Here is a 20,962-nt window from a genome sequence, read left to right on the forward strand (position 1 = left end):
CCCTTTATTTTAGCGCTTAGTTCAAGGTAACAGGTTAATGATTTTCTTTGGAAATTAGTTTGATGCAATTTCGACCTTTGTTTGCTTGGATAAGAAGTATGTGTGCACGAGAAATTCCAGGCAAAAAATGCAGAATCTCATAAAGGGGTGGGCTAAGGTGCAACCTGTTCGAAGAATAATACATATGTACATATGTACACATATGAAGGCTTTGGGAAGCACGTGAACTAGGCAAAAACTATTCTTAAACATAAACAAAACACGTTTCAATGTTTGAAAGCATTCAGAAATTCGCGGTCATTTAGCAAAAGGGTCCGTATGACGTTCTTAGCGAAGAAATATAATGTTTCTAAAACCACAATTTGAGGCATTAAAACAAAAATACGAGTGTTTTTAACCTGGAAAAAGAAAAACACTGCATTCTTCAGAGCTGTCCAAACTGGTGAAAGCTCTTTATGGTTGGTTTATCCATGTGCAAAATTCGAACTGGTCAGTAAGTGCTTTAATGCCAAAAGAAAAAGCAAAAAACCTGCATTCAAAGTTAACGGAAAACGAAGCTGATTTTTACGCTAGCGATGGAATATCAAACGAAAAGTTGTCTGCACAGTCTCAGCTTTTAAACCTTTTATAGAAAAACTTAGAGTTAAAATGACCGAGTTGGACTTGGTCAGGGATCAGCTATATAATGTTGAAGAGTCTGGTTTATACTGGAAGCTTCTGCCAGAGAAACGCATATCTGTAGTGGGGAAAAGGAGTTGAAAGAAGCAGTGCATCACGTTTTTGTGTGTGCTTAAACTACACTGGAACCCATAAACTCTAAATCTTGGCAATTGGAAAGGCAAAGAATCCACGCTGATTTCAAAATTTTCGGTGTCCAACTGAGTAACAGAACTCAAAATCCGCTATGATGACTTCGGCTATTTTTTAAAGAACGGCTTCATGAATCCTTTGTTCCGCAGGTACAAGTTCCTTTTGAATTTTGTCAATATATTTCTTAATATGTCGTTTTTAACGTAAAATCATTTTTAAAGGAAAGAAATTTGCAATTAAAGGTCTTCTCCTCATCGAAAACTTTTCTTCTCATTCAGATGAAGCTGGCCTGTTAGCGAAAGATGAAAAAATTTCGCAATGTTTATGCCACAAATTGTTACTCATCAACCGATGGATCAGAATGTAACAAATATCACGAAGCTGCATTACAGAAAGAGCCTTCTAGCTGCAATAGCAGCGACGAAATCTGCTTTTCTCCAGTCAATGAAGAAGCTAACAATAAAAAATGCAATAAGTCTTAGGAAGGTAATTGGAGTCGTGTCAGTGAAAAAACCCTAACTAATTGCTGGAAGAATATTTTTAATTTTGCGGAAAACGATTGTGATCATGGCGGTGGCTGTTTTAAAAGAGAAATTGAAAACCGTACTTCGCTGCTTGAAGAGCAACACATCTCGATCTCATACATAGTTTAAACCCTGAGGTTTGTTTTTGTCCAACCATTCGTGAATGGAACGAAGATATTGAGGTAGGTAATGCGGACGACGATATTGAACCAGAGGATGAATCAGATGAACACTGCGTTTCAGAGTCACCAAATGAAGCAGTTAAAATTGAAACTTTCATCTAAAACTTAAAATGGCCGAAAACGGATTATGTATAGTATGTACATATATCACTGAAAGGCTCTCAAAAAGATGATCTGTAAAGATTATTCATAACATATGCAGCATTTTTACAAAAAGTTTTGCAATATCCTCCGTAAATATTGCCTCTACTTTAAAGTATCTACTGCGAATGCTCAGAATTGATCTAACTTCTGTTTCTCTCTGCTTCCTTCTTATCTTACTCCCTCTTTATCCTCTTATTAACTCTTTTTTAACCAATTTCAATATAGAAAACAGAACAGGGTATATTAAGTTTGTCACGAAATTTATTACAATTTATTAAAATCCTTTTGATCTTAAAATTTTTTAAATCTTAAAATGTTGGAGACCCAATAAAGTATATACTAGTCCCACAGTTTTTAGGAAATCGATCTGAAATTTCGCTCATCGTCTTCCCAAGAAGCTGCTCATTTGTCGGAATCGCCGTTATGAGACCAGTAAAAAATAAAAACTGACCTATCCAAACCATGCTCTTGTAAGGTAAGCTCCTGTAATGAATATTATAGCTTTGGTAGAGCCGAAGTTAACATTTTTCTTGTTTCTTTTTAATATCATGGAATCGAATCATTTTCAACAATATATGCACATATGAGTATGTATTTGTTGTTGCTTTAAATTTTGATTCCAAAAAGTTTACTATTAAAACAATGCAAAACGAATATTTACACTGTGGATTTATATTTATTTATTTTTATTCACAGATTGTTTATTTTGGTTGAAATTATCCTGTTTACACAGACACAAATCAAATTGACTAACCATTAAATAACGATAAAATAAATGAAATGAAAAATTAAATTTCAGCAAATACAATTAAATTTAATAGAGTTTGTGCAGAAGGCAATCAGATTTTATTTACATTTTATATAGAAAAGACGTAAATTTAATGCTGCTTGGCAGGCACACACCAACACACGCACACTTATGCAAATATGTACACATGCCAATACAAGCGCACAGACATTCCGCAACGCCCCACAAATTTGAGGCAGCTTTTAACGGATTACCAGCATAGCTGCGAGTGGTGGAATTTCAGATATTTTGAGTTCGGAAATATTTGCCAACAACATAAATACAGGCGGCGGGGGAAATGCCATAACAACACATGACAGTACATTGCAGCGATGGTTTGGACGCAGTTAAAGCGAGTGCGCGCCGCGAAAGGTCAATGATTTATGCAGGAATTTTAATTAAACCAATTTAATTGCTTTGTGGACATTAGGGCGGTGTGCAATATTGTAAATGGTTGTTAAACGAAATGAAGTTGGTGTAAATGAAGTTAAAACGAGCTTTATAGTTTTAATGGAAGGATTTAGTTTAATAAAAAGTTTGATTATGCTAACAGATTTGCATTTGTTAAACATTGTTGGTGTTCGTTTTATGTATAAAATAGTTATGTGAGCTTGGATAAAATATTTTTTATATTTTAAAAGGGAGTATAGAAAGGTGAAACAGTTGTATTAAGTTCTTATTATCTCTAAATTTATTTAAAAAACAAGAAACAGCGATTTCGGCTGCACCGAAGCTAAAATACCCTTCACCGATGCACTTCTTTTAGCACAAAAAGGGTTAAAAACTATTTTATCTTGATTTTTATTGAACAGTATGTAAAAAAGTTTTCTATAAAAGGATTTGAGTGTGATGGATCAGTTTGTATGGCAGCTATAGGCTAGTATAGTTCGATATCGGCGGTTCCGATGAATGAAAAGCTTATTGGGATATCTTAAATAGATGAACATGGCTAAATCGATTACACCTGTCACGCTGTTCTAACTCTATTTAGTTATGCTAGTTTAGTGCATTTCTACCAAAGCATGTTCGATTCGCCGCTCTCATAAGTTTGTCTAATCCAAAGTGCTTAATAGGAATGTAATAATATTTATGTTTATATTTAAAATTAACTTCGAACACAAGTTCATATATGTACCTCATGTAAAATAGACCTCAAAAGAGCAAGCGTCTAAAAGATTCTTTTATTTCTGTTTCAAATCGGAATGAATACTTATTTGTCAATTCTTTAACATACTATATCAAAAACAAACGTTATTGATAAATAAAACTGAAATAGACAAATCGGATGAGAAGGGTGTAAGTATTACAGGAAAAATTAAAGTTTATATTTACTCTATATGATACTCAAATCTTCACAGATGCTAAAATGTAAAATCTACCCATCAAAGTTCTACATTTTCACATAGAATCCAACTTAAAACATAATGACCATTATTTCTGTCTTACGGCTAAAAATTGAAAAAATTACAAAAGTCCAAAAATGAACACCTCAGCGAATGGCAAGTACCTTTTCGTGGTGCTGGGGCTTAAGATGCAAGACATACATGACATCACCCAACCGGTATGAGGGGTATTGAGTGGCACCACTCCACACCGTGCCGAATAGAGAAGTATCGCGGCGGACCCTGTCGTTCCCCTACAGCAATGTAGACCCGACAGCTCGCCGCGTTGAGCCAAGGGTCGTAAGAAAATAATGACAGAACATAAAACAATTATTAATCAAAAAACTACACCTAGACAACGTACACAAGGAAAGACTTAGAAGGACGACATGGACAATAACGTCAGCACTCTGGCAGCTTTTGCCAGAGGAGCTTGCTCTGTTTGAGGAACAGGCCAAGAAGAAAGCAGGCTCCGCTGCTCAGACTCGGGGAATCGCATTGGGCGGATACCGAAGGCGCTCGTAAAAGAAGGAGAAAGAAGAAAGGGGCCAATTGCCCTTCTACCACCAGCCGGTTACACTGGCAGGAAAGATGCCTCTCGATTTGAGGGCATGAGCGGTGCTAACTTAAAGTGGTACCTGAGGCACCTTCGGAAGACTCCTGAGGTAGCAGAGGTACTAGCGCGGAACCGGGTCAGAGAGAGTAGTGCCTCCTCTGCATCGAAGGAATGCAAAGGTTGCAAATCCGCGTCCGAGAGGCAAAAGAGCTCCAAACCGCGAAACGGAAGAGAGGGTTAATAACGTGACAGGAGCGATCCAGCTCTAAACGACTGAAGGGCAGCAACGCACAGGTGACCAGAAGCTAACCCTCTGCACCAAACTCCCCCGTGTGGAGTAGAGACGGCGCAGATATGCGGATGCTCTCAAGGTATCCAAATGGCTGCGCTACCTCTTAGCTACCCGGCGCAGACGTTGGGGCAGGAGGAGTTTACTGTGCTCAGGGATCTCCCCATGGAAGATGTGCTCAGAGAATCTGGATACGCAGCGTCCTTCCATGAGGTCCACTTCTGAAGAGGCATGCTGCAGGTGGACTGCAAGGAAGATCGCTCCTAAGCTGGTGCGCTTATGAATGAAATATAATCCTAACATCATTTATCTTCTATACCGTTTATTTTGAACTATAATTTAAATCGCCATTTGAAAGAATAAGCTGAAGCTTTTCTTGTCTGAAAAAAGAATACAGAGATGCAAAGACAATTTTAGATACATTCCTGAGAAATTCTCGGAAAACACTGACACTAAGTTTGAGTAAAAATGGCTTCTAACTATTTGCGATTTTTTTTTAAATTATAATATAAAAAATTGTATATCTTATCAAAAATTTCGAAGCTGTAACCATTTCATAAAATAAAATGTTGGCGACATTAAACTGCGTGTTCTTTTCGCTCACTTGACTCGAGAGAATCAGAGAGAATTTCACTTGAGCTTAAATTTCGCAATCGAAAGCGCTACGTCACTCACTTCAAATGGCCATAAATGGCGCATAATGGCGTTTTTCAAGTCATCATTCTCTATGCGCTCAAGTTTCGTCACATCATAAATGTTTAGATATACACACACACAAATGTACAAATATAACTGTATATAAATTCTGCACTTTTCGCTTTGCTCACGCTGGCGCGTATATTTTAAGCATTTGCATCGCCATTGTCAACGATTTGTCATAATTAATTTTGATGACATTGCATTGACGCAGCAACCGAGTCCACCACTCACCACAGCCAAGCGGCAGAAGTACTACAACAAAAGCATTAGCAATGTAATGCGACCATTACCATTGGCAATAAGGCGAAATTAGGATTGGCAATAAGAACAACAGCTGAATGCCGCCAGCGCAAGTCGTCGATGAAAGATATGCATAAATGTATACATTAGTGTAAGTACATATGTATGTGTGGGTGCATTTATGAATTTTGTGGTTTCTAGTGTCGCTTTTATGTTGATGGATGAAAGAAAACCCCGAATTGCTAATAAAATTCAACAAGAAAGCAATAAAATAAACAATAATGAAAATTCGCATTTCGCGATTTACTCTTTAGAAGTTTTATTACTTGAATATAGGAACAACAACAGCATAAATATTGTATTTCTGTCACAAGAAAGTTGAGTTATTACATTTAAGTAGCAAAAGGTTTAAGGATCTCAAATCAGGTTAACTGTAGATAATAACTGTGCTGGGTAGTTGATATTTATGTACTTCATATGTGTTTATATTGTTAATATTAGTGTGTGTGCATATTATATGGTTTTAGCAACGAGGGTGATTGGATTAAACAGTGACTTTTATATTTTTTCTTCGAGAGTTTTATTGAAATATGCTAATATAAATACATATATATCGATAAAAAAATCGATCAATTCGGTAAATGTTTGTATCGATAAACACGATATTTTAAAAATTAAATAAAAACGCGACTGATTTGATAAATCACTTCATTTTATATGCATATCGATAAAAAAATATCGATTAATTCGGTAAATGTTTCTATCGATAAATCCGATATTTTAAAAATTAAATAGAAACGCGACTGATTTGATAAATCACTTCATTTTATATGCATATCGATAAAAAAATATCGATTTATTCGGTAAATGTTTGTATCGATAAATCTGATATCGCGAGTGCTTTGATAAATGCGTTCATTATACATGTATGTATATCGATAAAAAATATCGATGAATTCGGCAAATGCTTGTATCGATAAATCCGATATTTTAAAAATGAAATAGAAACGCGAGTGATTTGATAAATCAGTTACTACTCTTTTTTATTTATTGAAATATACTAATAAGTAATTTCTTATAATCATATTTATCGGTTTTTTTTCAATTCATTTGGTAAAGTTTTATCGTTAATCGATAGCGATAGATTTGGTATTCTTGATAATATCTGTATCTCTGAGACTATTATCTCTGAGACTATTCGTACCCGTCGGGGAAAGTAGAGGTAGAGGAAGACCTCCACTCCGTTGGAAAGATCCCGTAGAGACTTGGCTAGACTTGGAATCTACAATTGGCGTCAAACAGTGAAAAGAAAGAACGACTGGCGCGCTGTTGTAAAATCGACTTTAACTTGATAAGATGACATTCTCTAATCGACTCAAATTATTTTTAGATTTTTAAAAGAGAATAAATAGTCTTTAACCAAACCGGAAAGAAAACCGTCAGCTACTCGATACACCTTGGTTTTTTGTCACATAAGATCACTTGGCAGAAGCAAAGTTGCATTTAAAATCACTTTACTCAAAAAGTCACTAACTTATCGAACCTATATTGTTTTTAAATATGTATATACTTTTCATCCGCTTAAAGCCAAGCCACACCACATTAAGGCGGTAAATCGAGGTAGAGACAAACAATACGCTGCGCCGTAGGAGGGATAAAAGCTAAAAAATCGCATTTTCATAAACTGTTTGTCTCTTCCTGCTGTCGCCTTAATTTTTCCTCCCCACTTCTTTGTATTATTTATGTGCTTATTTTCTTTTTCCTTCTCACACTGCGCACAGGGATGACAAGCGGTTGAAAAATGCGGTTGGCAAGCCTTATAAATATGCTACAAAGTTGAAAAGTAAGCGAAGACACCGAAGACGCTGAAGCAGCACACAAACTGCCAGCAAATCAATGAGGTGGAAAAATAACGGCACTGTGAACGGGCTTAAAAAGACAAGCAGTCAGACAGACTGGCGGGTAGACTTTGATTCTTACAAAGAGAGAGCAGTAAGCTGCGAAGTAATTTAATTATTTAAGAAAGCAAAATGTGACTGACGGAAAAAAGGAAAATTAAATGGTTGCAATCAAAGAATTGTCGTTTTTATTTAGAAATCTATACTCAATTTGGCGGCAGTCATTAACGATTTGAAAACTGATTATACGCGGTGAGTAGAAAGCAGAGAAGATTTGTTTTTATCAAATACACGACTGTAACTTTTTTTCAGGTTTCACTGTTTTGAAGTATCTACTGGGATCGATATCTACTGATTCAACAAAAACGTCTAGAGAAGACCACTTTATTCACAAAGAGTTTCTGATTCTTAAAAAATTTATGGCAAATGTTTTATAATTCATTTATGACGCCTTTCCCTACAATCTTCCACAACACAGTGTTTAAATTTGACCTCTATATAAATACAAAATATGTGAAGGCATTTTTTGAAAGTCTTTCAGCTAAAAATTCTCCTGGAATTGGATGTTGGATGTCCGGACTCTGGAAGGAAGAAGTGGTGGCTGTCGGATAACCTCTCAATCCTTGGTCGGAATCGGAAATAGCATAAGTTTAGATACTTTATTTCTCAGAGAGATCATATTGCATTCGAGAAATAACTTAATTTAGGTTCCAAACTCTAAGCCGACGGATGAATAGCATCCTCAATGGAAACACTTTTAGCCATAAACAAGAAAAAAGTAAAATTCGGCTGCACCAGAGCTTTAATAATCTTCACAGATACATTTCTTATCTGAAAAAGAACCCGGTAAAAGCAGCGAAAAAGTTGTGCTGTCCAAACTAAATACTATATAACCTGAACAGAAAAGGAATTTTAGAACTGAGCAGGTTATATTTAGTTCGCTAGGAAGTTTGTAACACCTACAAAGAAACATTGGCGAACCTATAAAGTATATATAAATAGGATAAAATATAAGTATATAAGCAGGACGAGCTGAGTCGATTTAGGCATGTCGGTTCATCTGTATATACGAACCGAGTCCCTCTATTTTCAGCTATCCCTCTAAAAATTTTCACACTTCCTTCTCTCCCATAACAATTTAGATCACTGCATCGCGGAACCTGCCCCATGCGTCCTCTGCTTTGCGAACCTGAAAGAATTTATCAGGAGCTCTCCTTCAACTCTAGTTTCAGGCTACCAGACCATTGTAGTGTCTTTCAAGCGGAGGTGGCTGCCATTAAGGTTGCGGTAAATATACTAAACCAAAGTACATACTGTCTACTTCAGAGTGGTGTGCAAGCAGAGTGACAGTGCGCTCAAAACTGGTCGAAGAGTGCATGACCTCATTAGCAATGGCTTCAAGCTTTTTGCATGTTAGACTTGTAGACTACTCGGTCACAGTAGTTCACTTCAATTACTCCGCTTGGAAGTGATCGGTTTTCCGACATATTCTTGCATTCTAAAGCTGTACCCTCAGTGAGCTCGGCAAGCGTACGATTACAAGATCCTTCTGAGCCAAAGTGAACCTCAAGAAGTGTTCTGAGCTACATGCATTTAGAAAAGTCATTCTCGCCTCTTTCTAAATGTTCTGACTGACGCTCTTTGTTGAAATTAAACAATCTCAGGAACACACATTTGGAAAGCACAGCGAAGTGGCTGGTATTGATATTAACCGCCTTAATAAGTTTGCGGTAAGCTCAAAACATCGATCTAAGAGCACTTGAGAAGTTTTTGGATCAACGCTACGTCCTGATACATATCGTATAGTGGTCCGACAGTTTCAATAAATGAGCAGCTTTTTTGGGAAAAACGGATGTGTTCAAAATATCGGATGGATATCTAGAAAACTGAGGGACTCAGTAGGTTGATAATTTAATAATTTATAAATAGTTATATATTTTAAAGGGTCTCCGACGTTTTTTGCTGGAACTTATTGCTTGCGAATCATTTCATTTCAGCAATCTGTATTACAGACAAGTGCTTATTGCGATGATGCATGTTCTTAATTTAGACTTATCTGTTAATTTTACACGCTGATCCTGATTTTTTTTTCATAATATATTTTATAGGTCAATATTTTTTACATCTTGAACTAATGAACATCGAATGAAGACTCTATAAGCATTACAGATTTTAGAGATAAGCTGAGTAAACAGTTTAACAGGTTTTGACGATGAGAACTTATTTAAAGAATAAGGCTAGGAAACTAGTATGAATAAATAAATTTCATAAGAAAGAATCTGAGTAAAGTTTGTGCTATATTCAATTCGCTTACTCGTAATACAATGTACTTAAATTATATAGTGCTTCAGACCGTGGTCGTTGGCTCTACGCCTCACTATGTATTGTACTGTATAGGGTCTCCACAATTGATACTATACTAAACCATAAAAAATACTTCAAAAAGTTTCAACAATAATTATATTATTGCACAACCACAACCAAATTTCCTCCCACTATTTACATATGTATATAAATAATTTTCTATGTAAATAAAAATTTGTATGTATATACATAGTTATACAAAAATGACATGAACTTACTGTTTCTCTTTGCGTTGTTGACGTTTCTTCTTGAATGCTTTCTTAACACGCAACAGCAGGAACGCTGCACGGTCCACGGAGAGTGTGGTGCTCTTCTTCGGCGGCGGTGGAGCATCTTCCATTTTTTCGTTCGTTGTTTTTACTAACTCAGCTGTGAGAAAGCAGCTGGTTTATAGTTCAAAGCAGCGTGGGCTGATGTGCTGCAAGAGTCTTAGTGAAGGGGCGGTCACGAAGAAATTGCTCACTTTCAGTGCGGTAAGTGGGCAATAAGTGTTTCGAGGATGATGAGGTAAATGTTGATGGCGATACGAATGTGTCTATATTATTTATATTTTTTTCGGTTTTTGTTTTTCTAAGCGCTTGTTGCAAGCGCTCTTGGTTCAGCGAGTCGATAGTTGTTAGTATTTGTTGTTTACGAAAAGGCTGCTCGTATTATTATTAAGTGCTGTGTCCTTGTAAGGGTTTATCTGCCTTGGGTTTAAGTTTTTCTTATTTTTTGCTTGATTTTCCCAATTTATTTGCGATTTTTTATGTCTTTCGGTTGGTTGACTCGTCTTCGTGCGGACTTTCAATTTAGTTATTTGGTAGCTTTGGCTTCTTTTGTTTTTGCTGTTTGATTGCGCGGCTCGGATATTTGGTTGGTCGGTCGGTTGGTTGAACGCTTGGCTGCGCGGCTGATTGGCAGCCGGAATTCGCTCTATTTTCACTCTCTCTATTTTTTGGCTCCCCTCTAGCATACTCTCTCGCCGTACACTTCAACCGCGTTGCGTGTATTTTCAGCAAATTGATTCGGTTGATTTCGTTGATTCAATTTAGATTTGTAGCAAGCTTTGGATATAATTTGAAATAGAACCATTTCCTAACCTATTTATAAATGCACACGACAGCATTAACGCCTTGGCATGGTTAGAGGCGACAGCAAACGAGTGTAGAGAGCGCAGTCGAGTGTTTGTGGCAAGAGTGGAGACAGCAGCGAAATCGAAAATGGTTGGAGTCGGCAGGCGCTGAATTTGCCACTCAACAACACTTACACGCGTCCATATAACCACAATCAGCTTTTTTTGTTCGATGTATGTATATCTAAACACTCTAAACGCCTCAAATGCCGATTTTAAACTTATTTATTTGCATTGTTGCCCGCTGCTCGCCGCTCCGCAGCTGACGCTCAGCCATTGTCCTTCGACACTTTCCACCGATTTCCGAGCGCTTTGTTCGTTAGTTATCTGCTGCTTGAATTATAAGCTTTTTTATTGTTGTTTGCTGCATAAGCAAATAATCTGCGTTGCTGTTGTTGGTATTGGTGTTTGCTATCAATAATATTGTGGGCTGCCACTACAGCGCCATCAGATGCTTATCCTTCTACAAAGCAGCATGCGGGATACCAGTGGTTAAATTGGTTGAATTGGTGTGCCACAACACTTTTGCACTCACCAACACACCCACACACACTCATATAAACACATACACGCGTCTGTCTACCCGTTTGTATCGATGAACGGAGGTCGCGGTCGGGGTCGTCAGGCGTCGTCTGCCACGCCAGTGAGGTCAACGTTGGCACTAGCGTCGTTATAACGACTTGTATTATTATTGTTTTGTTCTTGCTGTTGTTGTTTTATAATTTTCTATTTCTTTATCTTCTGTTGCTTTGGCTGAGTAAGTGGCTCTCCAGTGGTTGCCAGCTGCTTGTTGTTATTACTTTTAATTCTCGTGTATTGTTCTAAGCAACACTCGCACGCACTGCAAATACAACAAAAATAACAACGAAACATGAAACAACGAAAAACACATACATATATGTATGTATATATACATACATATGTATAATATATATATGTATATATCATGATTATATTAAGCCAAGTGTGACTAAAGGTTAAGAATATAATATCCTTCAACAATTTTGCTTGCTTTACTACTTGACACGGTTTCCACGTATTCGCCTCACACATCCTCCTACACATTCACACAAATTATGCACCGCATGTGTTAAGTATGCGCCCATGCATATGTCCTCTCCATTAAAGACTACTCGTCCGCATTTAACAATGCTTGAATATGAAACCGGAGAATGAAAGCAGCAAAAACAAAAGGGAAAATTTAACGAAAAAGTTGCACACTTGGCGTGAAAATATGCCTAAGAACTTAACTTAACTGCCTAGACACATAACTGTTTACATAAAGGCAGTGGCTTATTTGCAAATGCCTTAGTAGGGGGATTGTTTAAGTTTTGCAAATAAATTTTCTATACCAGACATGCTGAAAAGTTCGTACAGTTTTAAAGACCAAGAAAATTCGATTCATGTATAATCGAAAAATATCGATTGAACAGTTATGTACTACTTTTGTATCCCATTTTTACTGTTTGTTTTGGCTTTTGTTTTAATGTTACTGTTGACAGTCATAATTTCAAAATCGTAGATAATTTCGTCTATCTTGAAACCAAAACTAACACCTCCAACAACGTCAGCCTCGAAATCCAACGCAAAATAACTCTGGCCAACAGGTGTAGCACCGGACTGAGTAAGCAATTGAGAGGTAAAGCTCTCTCCCGACCTGGTCTTTTCAACACAGTGGTTGGCTTTCTCTTCCTCTGCTCCCCCCTGGCGATTACCGCGTGGAATACTCTCAGAGCTAGAGTGTTTTCATCCATTCTTACGACATGACCTAGCCAGCGTAGCTACTGTCTCTTAATTCGCTGAACTATGTCAATGTCATCGTATTCGCCGTTGCCAATGCGTAAAGGACCATAAAACTTCCGCAGAATCTTTCTCTCGTAAACTGTTAACGTCGACTGATTCATCTTGCCATCGCCTATTACACTCTGCACCATATAGCAGGACGGGGGTGATGAGTGACTTGTAGAATTTGGTCTTTATTCGTCGAGAGAGGACTTTACTTCTCAATCGCCACTCAGTCCAAAAGAGCACCTGTTGGCAGGAGTTATTCTGCGTTGGATTTCAAGCCCGACGTCGTTGTTGGTATTAATGATGGTTACAAGGTAGACAAAATTATTTACGACTCCGAAGTTATGACTGTCAAGAGTGACTCCCCCTGCGGGTAGGGGGGCCCCTGTGTGGAGGGGGTAGAATATACCCGTGGTAAAGCATGCCTGTCGTTAAGGCGACTAAAATCTACATGTACTGTGTCTGTCATTACAGGTCTTATTTTAAATGTCAGCATGGTCTAAGTCAGAAATAGTGCTATAATATTCAGCTTGAAATCATATTTTAGGCTTCATATTATTTCACATAATATAAGGCGTTTGTTTAACAAGCGACAAATGTCACCAGTCATTGAGTTTTTGGGGACTCAACTGGTAGTAGCAAAAGCTACAAAGTCTCACCAGAGACTTTAACCTGGTAGCACGGGGAGCAGTTAGCCTTGGAGGTAATTCCAATCTGGTCATTGGGTTTGGCCCTTTGTAGAGATTCGTGGTGGCTGTGGTTTGAACCTAAATGCAGGCAGGGCATTTTGTCCAATGTGGAGTCGCGTTGTAGCCGGGTGCCGGACCTAGGGTATGGCAGAGGTCTTAGGTCGGCCTCGTACCCGACCAAGGCGGCTAGGGTGTCCCTATCCACCCGAACGAATTGGAACCAAGGTATAAGTACAGAATGCATTCATACTTTGGTTCTCCAAGGTATGAGTGCTGAATGCATTTATGCCTTGGAGCGCTGATCAACGCATTGTATTGATCTACGTGCTTCTAGAAATAGAAAGCGCCATGAGGTTAGGCCTTCGCAGGCAGGTACTCACGTAAATCACAAAGGACTCTGTCAACAGTGACGTAGGAGCGAAGTCGCGAGTGCGACGACTGTTTGTTTGATGACTGGAGATATTTCGCCTTACTTTCGCCTTGCCCAATTGAACCTAGAAGAACTTCAGACGAGATTTTGATTGCTTCGATGGTTTTGGATTAAGCTAAAGTCAAAATATTTCTTATTTAGTATTAAATATTGTCCTATCAAGAACCGAACAGGGAATAAAGTAGGGAATTGTGAAAGAGGGCAGAGTAGGCGTGGCTTTGGAAGACATACAGTAGAACAAATATTTCAATTTTTATGAGATATATTTAAATGGTTTGTCATATGGGAAACGAGCAAATTGTCTGCCTATTTAAACTTGAAAACGGCCATATAAATATAAGATTAAGAGCTCAACCCTTTTACGGGGCCTTTGCCCCTTCTACCAGAAGTATTTATTGCCATTATCCAAATAAAAAGGTTATATGATATCCCAGCGTGAATATACAAGAAAAGTACACAATGAGAGCAGCGGCAATTGAGTCCTCTTAATACCAACCCCCAAAAATGCCGACTCACAAATTCGCACAAAGCTTTAATACACAGACATATGTGTAGATGTGTGAGTCCTCTTAACCCCAACCCCCGAAAATCCACAAAGCTTTAATACACAGACATATGTGTGTATGTCTGACAACTTGGCAGCCAAAATTAACGCTCCCGCCCCTTCCTAATTTGCTCAGCTATTGAAATGTTTGTATGTGTGTGTTAGCGGAATGCGCGTCAAGTGGCAAATTACCTTTTGGCAAAAACGAAATTTTGATGGACAAAGGTTTTGTTTGTTATTCAGCTGGTCTTTTCTATTTTTGCTTTTGCCTTCAGACTGCCGCCTTTGTTTAGGACTTGTTTACTTATTTATATTCAAAGTTAGCATAAGTAAGCATATATTTATTTACTGTATCTATGCTAAAATAATACAGATATTTACTTGTCGCCGCTCATATAAACACTCACACTCAAGCACATGTATGGTATGCATATAGTCTGCATATAGCAGAAGCATTTACTGTAAGTTGACATACAGGCATATGTATGTAGCATGTACATATGTAATTAAGGTATGTAGAAGAAAAACAGAGCTTATGGCTCTAGCATACCTAATGAAAGTGACGAAGGAGCTGCCTTCACTCGCTCGCGACAGAGAAGAAATTTAAATCGCTTTCAATACTGCAGCTTACATTTAAGGCTTCTGCTTCAAGAAATTGCAATTTTGTTAGTTTTTTGGCATTTGTTGCAACACTTTCTCAGCTGCCATATATTTGCTATAAGCGCTGAAAGCGCGTAGTTCTAGTTTTATTCGTCGCATCGGGTCATGCTTTACCTTTTTGGAAAGCTCATTTCACGCGCTAACACGTGTTTGATTGATTGTCGTTTCTTTTAAGTCGTTCGTGAGTTATAGCGTCGCAAACATGGACCAAAATAAAGAGAAAATACGGCATATTTTACAGTACTACTACGATAAAGGCAAAAATGCATCTCAAGCCGCCAATAAAATTTGTGCAGTTTATGGCCCGATACAGTTTCCATTTCCACCGCACAACGATGGTTTCAACGTTTTCGTTCTGGTGTAGAGGTGGTCGAAGATGCGCCACGCTCCGGAAGCCCTGTCATCGAAAATGGCGATAAAAGCGCTGAATTGGTCGAAAGAGACCAGCATAGTAGCAGCCGTAGCATCGGTCAAGAGCTGGGCATGAGTCATCAAAAATTCATTTCAATTTCAATAAAAAAAAATTCAATAAAAATACCGCAAGACTTTTTTGACAAACCATTAGATGCTAGAAATTGTAAATATTAAAAAAATTGGGGACACGTATCTACTGAAATCTTGGTAGTCTGAAAAATAGATACTTCAGCCGTTCTGTTTCCAGTAGTAACACAAGCTGCTATTTAAGAAAGTAGGATATTATATTGGGTAGTCGAAAAAGTCTTGTACTTTGTCAATAGATATCGCTTGCGGAAGTATATCTCCAGTGCTACCAATCACATTGTGACATAGCATATAGTGTAAAGGTGAGATTTTAAGTTTCATTCAAGCAAAAAAAATTAATTTCGGGGAAGTTGAAAAAAAGTTATAGTTGTTTAAAAATGAGTGAAAATAATGAAGAAATTCGCTATATTTTGAAATTTTTGTATAAAAAAGGGAAGAATGCCACGCAAGCTACGAATGAAATTTGTGAAGTTTACGGAGACGATGCTGTATCAGTTCGTGTAGCATAGTAATGGTTTGCTCGCTTCCGCACGGAAAATTTCGAAATTTCGATTTACTCTGGTGGAATAATATCTCTATCGTAAAAGCGGCGTATAGTGGTCGACCAAAATGGTAAATAAGTATTGATGATATAAATATCAAAAAAATAAGTTGAAGTTTGATTAGAAATACGAAACGACTTTTTCGACTACCCAATATTAATGAGAACAATGTACGAAAAAATTCTCTCTCAGTTGAGAAAAATTTTTTATGTGACAACACCTGGCATATTTTACTGTATCCTCTACGGAGCATATTAAGTTTGCTACCAAGTTTGTATCACCAAGAAGAAAATGTCAGAGAGAAAGAGATTCCATTAAGGATATATATTTAAATAAATGTTCAGCATGATCTCTCAGTTTTTGCGATATCGATTTGAAAACTTCTACGCATCATTTTCTCCTCAAAAAACGGCTTATTTGTTGGAATCGCCAATATCGAACCACTATATGATATACATAGCTGCCATACCAATTGATCGATCAAAATGCAGTCGTTGTGTTGAAATCTTTTAACATTGACAAGATATCTTTACGAAATTTGACATGGACTATTGTCTCGGTGGATATTATATCGTCAGTAACTCTCCAAATCGCATTCCTATCAAACTTATTCTTCAAAAACAAGTCCTTTTATGAAAAATTCTTATATATAACGAGATATCTTAAAGAAATTCCATGAGGGTTATTCTGAAAATGAATGTTACAATTTGTTGAGCTCAAACGTTTCCTTATTTTTACTTCTTTTTATTTTTTGGTTATTGTGTTGTTTTAAGTGATTAGTGGGCAATTAATAGCAAGACCTTTTAATTTCTTTGAGAAATCAGAAGCATCAGTGAAAAACATTTTGAAAGATCATTTAGGCCTAAGAAAAGTAAAAGCGCGAATTACTAATTTTTTTCGAATGCAGCATCGTGGTAATGTCTGTAAAACAACGCTTTCCGACTACGAGGATGGCATGAAACGTATTATTCCTATCGATAAGTGTTGGATTATGCTTATGACCCGCATGCAAACGATTATTCGGCTGAATATCGTGGCAAAGCTCAGCCGAAGCCGAAAACAACACGTTAAAGCAGGTCAAAAATGAAGGTTATGTTGACAGTTTTCTTCGATTATCGAGGAGTGGTGCAAACCGAATTCCATCCGACCGGCCAAGGTGTCAACAAGGAATACTATTAGAGTGCTATGTGTCGTTTGCACGAAGCTATTGCTAAAACGGGTCAAAATTATAGAGCGACAACTCTTGATTTTGCACCACGATAAAGCACCGTCGCAAACTGCATTGACTTTTTCGTGGGTTTTTCGCCAAGCTTAAATCCAATCCAATATAATGTCGCAACCTCCGTATTCGCCTAGTTTAGGTTCGAGTGACTTCTGGCTATTCAGCAAACTTAGACGACCGCTCCGGGGTAACAGTTTTGAGTCAATTGAAGTCATTAAAAGTGAGTCGATACTCGCATTGAAGGCTATTCGGGAAATTGACTTTAAGAACCTTTTCGAGGACTGGAAAAAACGTTGGCACAAATGTGTTGAGGCCAAGGGCTATTGAGGGGAACCATTTTAAAGAATTAATTAGAAACTTTAAAATTATATAGAAAATTTTACTATTGTTTGCTTATTGTATTTTTCAAAATTTACTTAATAATTACTTTACCGAGTCCGATGTGAATCGAAAGATTAAGTCTGGCAAACCCATGTGCCGGGCTCAGCGGAGCTCTCGACAACCATACTTCTTTCTTTAATTTATAAAGACTACAGTATCTTAACTAAAAAATATTTTTAGATTATTTTGAAAACATACGAAAACTACTTTTTTTCTATGCAAAGATATTTTATAAGTTTTTTTAGTACATACTTCAAATTCATATTTATGTAAGTTTGAAGACAACCCGGAACTATTAGTAAAAATATTTCTTTCAACTCTTCACGCTTGCACAAATTTCATGCTTGCCTCGTTAGTAAATCATATGTTTGTGTGTATGTGTGCGCCTGTATAAACGCGTTTAAGCAAAGTTATGTTTACGCTGGCATTTGTGTACACATCAGCTCAGCCGCGCTCATCCCATTGGCTCACTCTCAATTCAGACGCAAATAAACGGTATCATGTATAACCCAACTCAAAGCGGACGCCGGCAATTTCGGCACTTTGCCATTTGAGTGGGGCGGCGCCGGGTGGAAAGATTGGATTAAACTGACTGATAAACAGCCAGAGCACACTTTGCCGTATCTTCCAACGGTATTCATAAGAAAATATGTTGGTATGCGTGAAATAACAAAAGCGACAAGAGCACAAAAGAAAATATCCTTCAACAGGGTAGACAACAACAACAACAACCGTAAAAGCAGCATTGAACAAACAAAAAGCAATCACAACGTCCACTAAATGGCTAAATGGCAGGTAAGCAGGCGACTAAGATAACGATTAGCAGTTGGGTACACACACTTACCAATCTACAAGAATAGGTGCGCTTGAATGTGAGTGTGCGTGTCACTAAAGCCCTGTAGAAAAAAGTTCTTTTAAGATTGTTTTGCTATTTGATGTACTCCTATCAACTGAAGAGAAAAATTAAAGGTTGATTCTTCAAAAATGTTAGAAAAATATATCTATATATATATATATATATGTATATCATATATATACATATATAGCCATCACCAAAACTATTTATTGTTATTTATATTATTCTTATTAATAACTTATTGGATCAGAAACTTTTCAAACAGTAAAAATTATAGTTTTTCTTCAATTTTAGATCTGAACAAGGGTTACTCCCTGATAATTCAAATAAAAAAATGTGTTTGGGACATAAGAATGTAAGTTTATAGCAAATTTCCTAAAAAAAAATATTTTTTTTAAGATAAAACTAAAAAAACGTTAACTTCGGTTGCACTGAAGCTAAATACCCTTCACAGGTGCATTTCTGTTAGTAACTATGTGTTCAGTTTGTATGGAAGCTACATATATGCTATAGTTTTTTAGAGATTACGTTGTTGCCTTAAAAAATAATCTATACCAAATCTGGTGAAGATACATTGTCAAATGTGAAAGTTTTCCATACAAGAACTTAATTCCGATCGTTCAGTTTGTATGGCCGCTATTTGTTATAGTGGTCCGATATCGGCCGTTCCGACAAATGAGCACTAGGACTAGTTCGTATATATACAGACAGACATACAGACGGACTTGGCTAAATCGACTCAGCTCGACATATTGATCATTTATATATATACTTCATAGGGTCTCCGACGATTCTTTCTGGGTGTTACAAACTTCGTGACAAACTTAATATACCCTGTTCAGGGTAAAAAAAAATACAAGTCTTTGGTATATTTGAAATTTTTAGAGAAATTTTGAGGTTATGTATGAAAGGTGTTAATACAAAAGTTTGAGATCTTTTTATTACCTCCAACTGTGCCATATAACCTCTTTCTAGAAGTCTCGTAATTTTGTCGAAACTGCAACTAAATCATTTTTAAAATTCAATCATGGCCCTCCCATTCCTCTACCCGACCACAGATCGCGAAAATTATTTTTCCTCTCATTTTTGTTATTTCATTTTTCGTTTCCAAAGTGCTTCACAATTCTTCATGGTTTTTCGGCATTCAAAAATTATAAACGCTGGTCTGCTGGTCTGCTTATAAAATTTACAGTTAAAATATAAAAATATAGCTTTTCTATTTTTATACCCTGGACAGTCTATACTAAGTATAATACGAAGTTTTTGACACCCACAAGGGCAGGTCGGAGACCATATAAAGCCTGAGTCGATTAAGCCATGTCCGTCTGTTTGTATATAAATGAAAAATTTCTGATCGATTTCTCAAAAACTCGAGTCAATAAATTTTTGAGCTCTGACATTTCTCTCACGTCCTTTTCTCCCCAACAAACTGCTCATTCGGAATCACCAAAATCGGACTACAACATAGAGGTGACATATAGTACAAGCTGATCAGAATTACCGGGTTTGTACGGAAAGTAGTAGGACTGATTTTCTTCCGCCGCGACTGTACTTCGTAGCCTGCGCGCACCGTCTGGATTCGATATAAGGCTTTCTAGCTAACGAACGAGCGGCTGGACAGTTGTCTCCGAGCACATGGAGAGTCAGGATAAACATTTTCGCGCGACGTGTTTCTGTGAGTGATGCAAGCCGAAAATGCAACGTTCGTTAGAGCAGAGGAACGCGATTAAATTCTGTGTGAAACTCGGTATATCTGCGACAGAGACGTTTGATATGATCAAGCATGCTTGCCCAGATGTTGTTTTAGCAAAAAGTGGTGTGTTTCGGGGGCACCAGGGGTTTTTGGATAGTCAGGAAAAGGTCGCTAAAGAAGACCGGAATAATGAGCAAATCCAAAGTGAAAACGATGCTCATTGTCTTTTTTTGAGATTAAAGGCATCGGCCACCATGAATTTGTTCCTAATGGACAATTCGCCAACGCCAAGTTTTACGTGGAAATTCTCAAGAGACTCCAACGAAGGGTCAATCGGGTCCGACAAGACATCGCAGCCGATTGGAAGTTGCATCACAACAACGCCCCGGTTTGCACCGCCTTTCTTGTGAACAGCTACCTAACCAAGGTCAGCATACCAACGCTTCTGCAGCAGCCCTACAGCCCAGATGTGGCCTCTCGGACTTGGGAACCAAGCAGAATGACTATTCCGGAGAATGACTTTCGTGACGCCTTAAATGCTTGGAAATCGCGCTGGTAGCGCAGAATCGACGGTTTTAAAGAATTGTAACGATTCATTCAATAAATTTCTTACTTTCCTGACAAACCCTGTATGCTCTTATATAGAAAATTCATTCATTTGACAAAA

The 20,962-nt window shown here is 37.5% G+C and overlaps 1 protein-coding gene across 1 annotated transcript in view; it reads right to left on the reverse strand.

Moving 5' to 3' along the window:
• The window catches only part of LOC120774252, a 53,510-nt gene extending 43,295 nt beyond the window's left edge, over positions 1-10,215 (reverse strand). Inside the window, exon 1 of the mRNA XM_040103756.1 lies at positions 10,094-10,215. Coding sequence (XP_039959690.1) covers positions 10,094-10,215 — 122 coding nt within the window. The remainder of the gene's footprint in view (positions 1-10,093) is intronic.
• Between the last annotated feature and the right edge of the window lie 10,747 nt (positions 10,216-20,962).

The sequence above is a fragment of the Bactrocera tryoni genome, chromosome 1 (assembly GCF_016617805.1).
Source record: "Bactrocera tryoni isolate S06 chromosome 1, CSIRO_BtryS06_freeze2, whole genome shotgun sequence".
Taxonomy (NCBI): Eukaryota; Metazoa; Arthropoda; class Insecta; order Diptera; family Tephritidae; genus Bactrocera; species Bactrocera tryoni.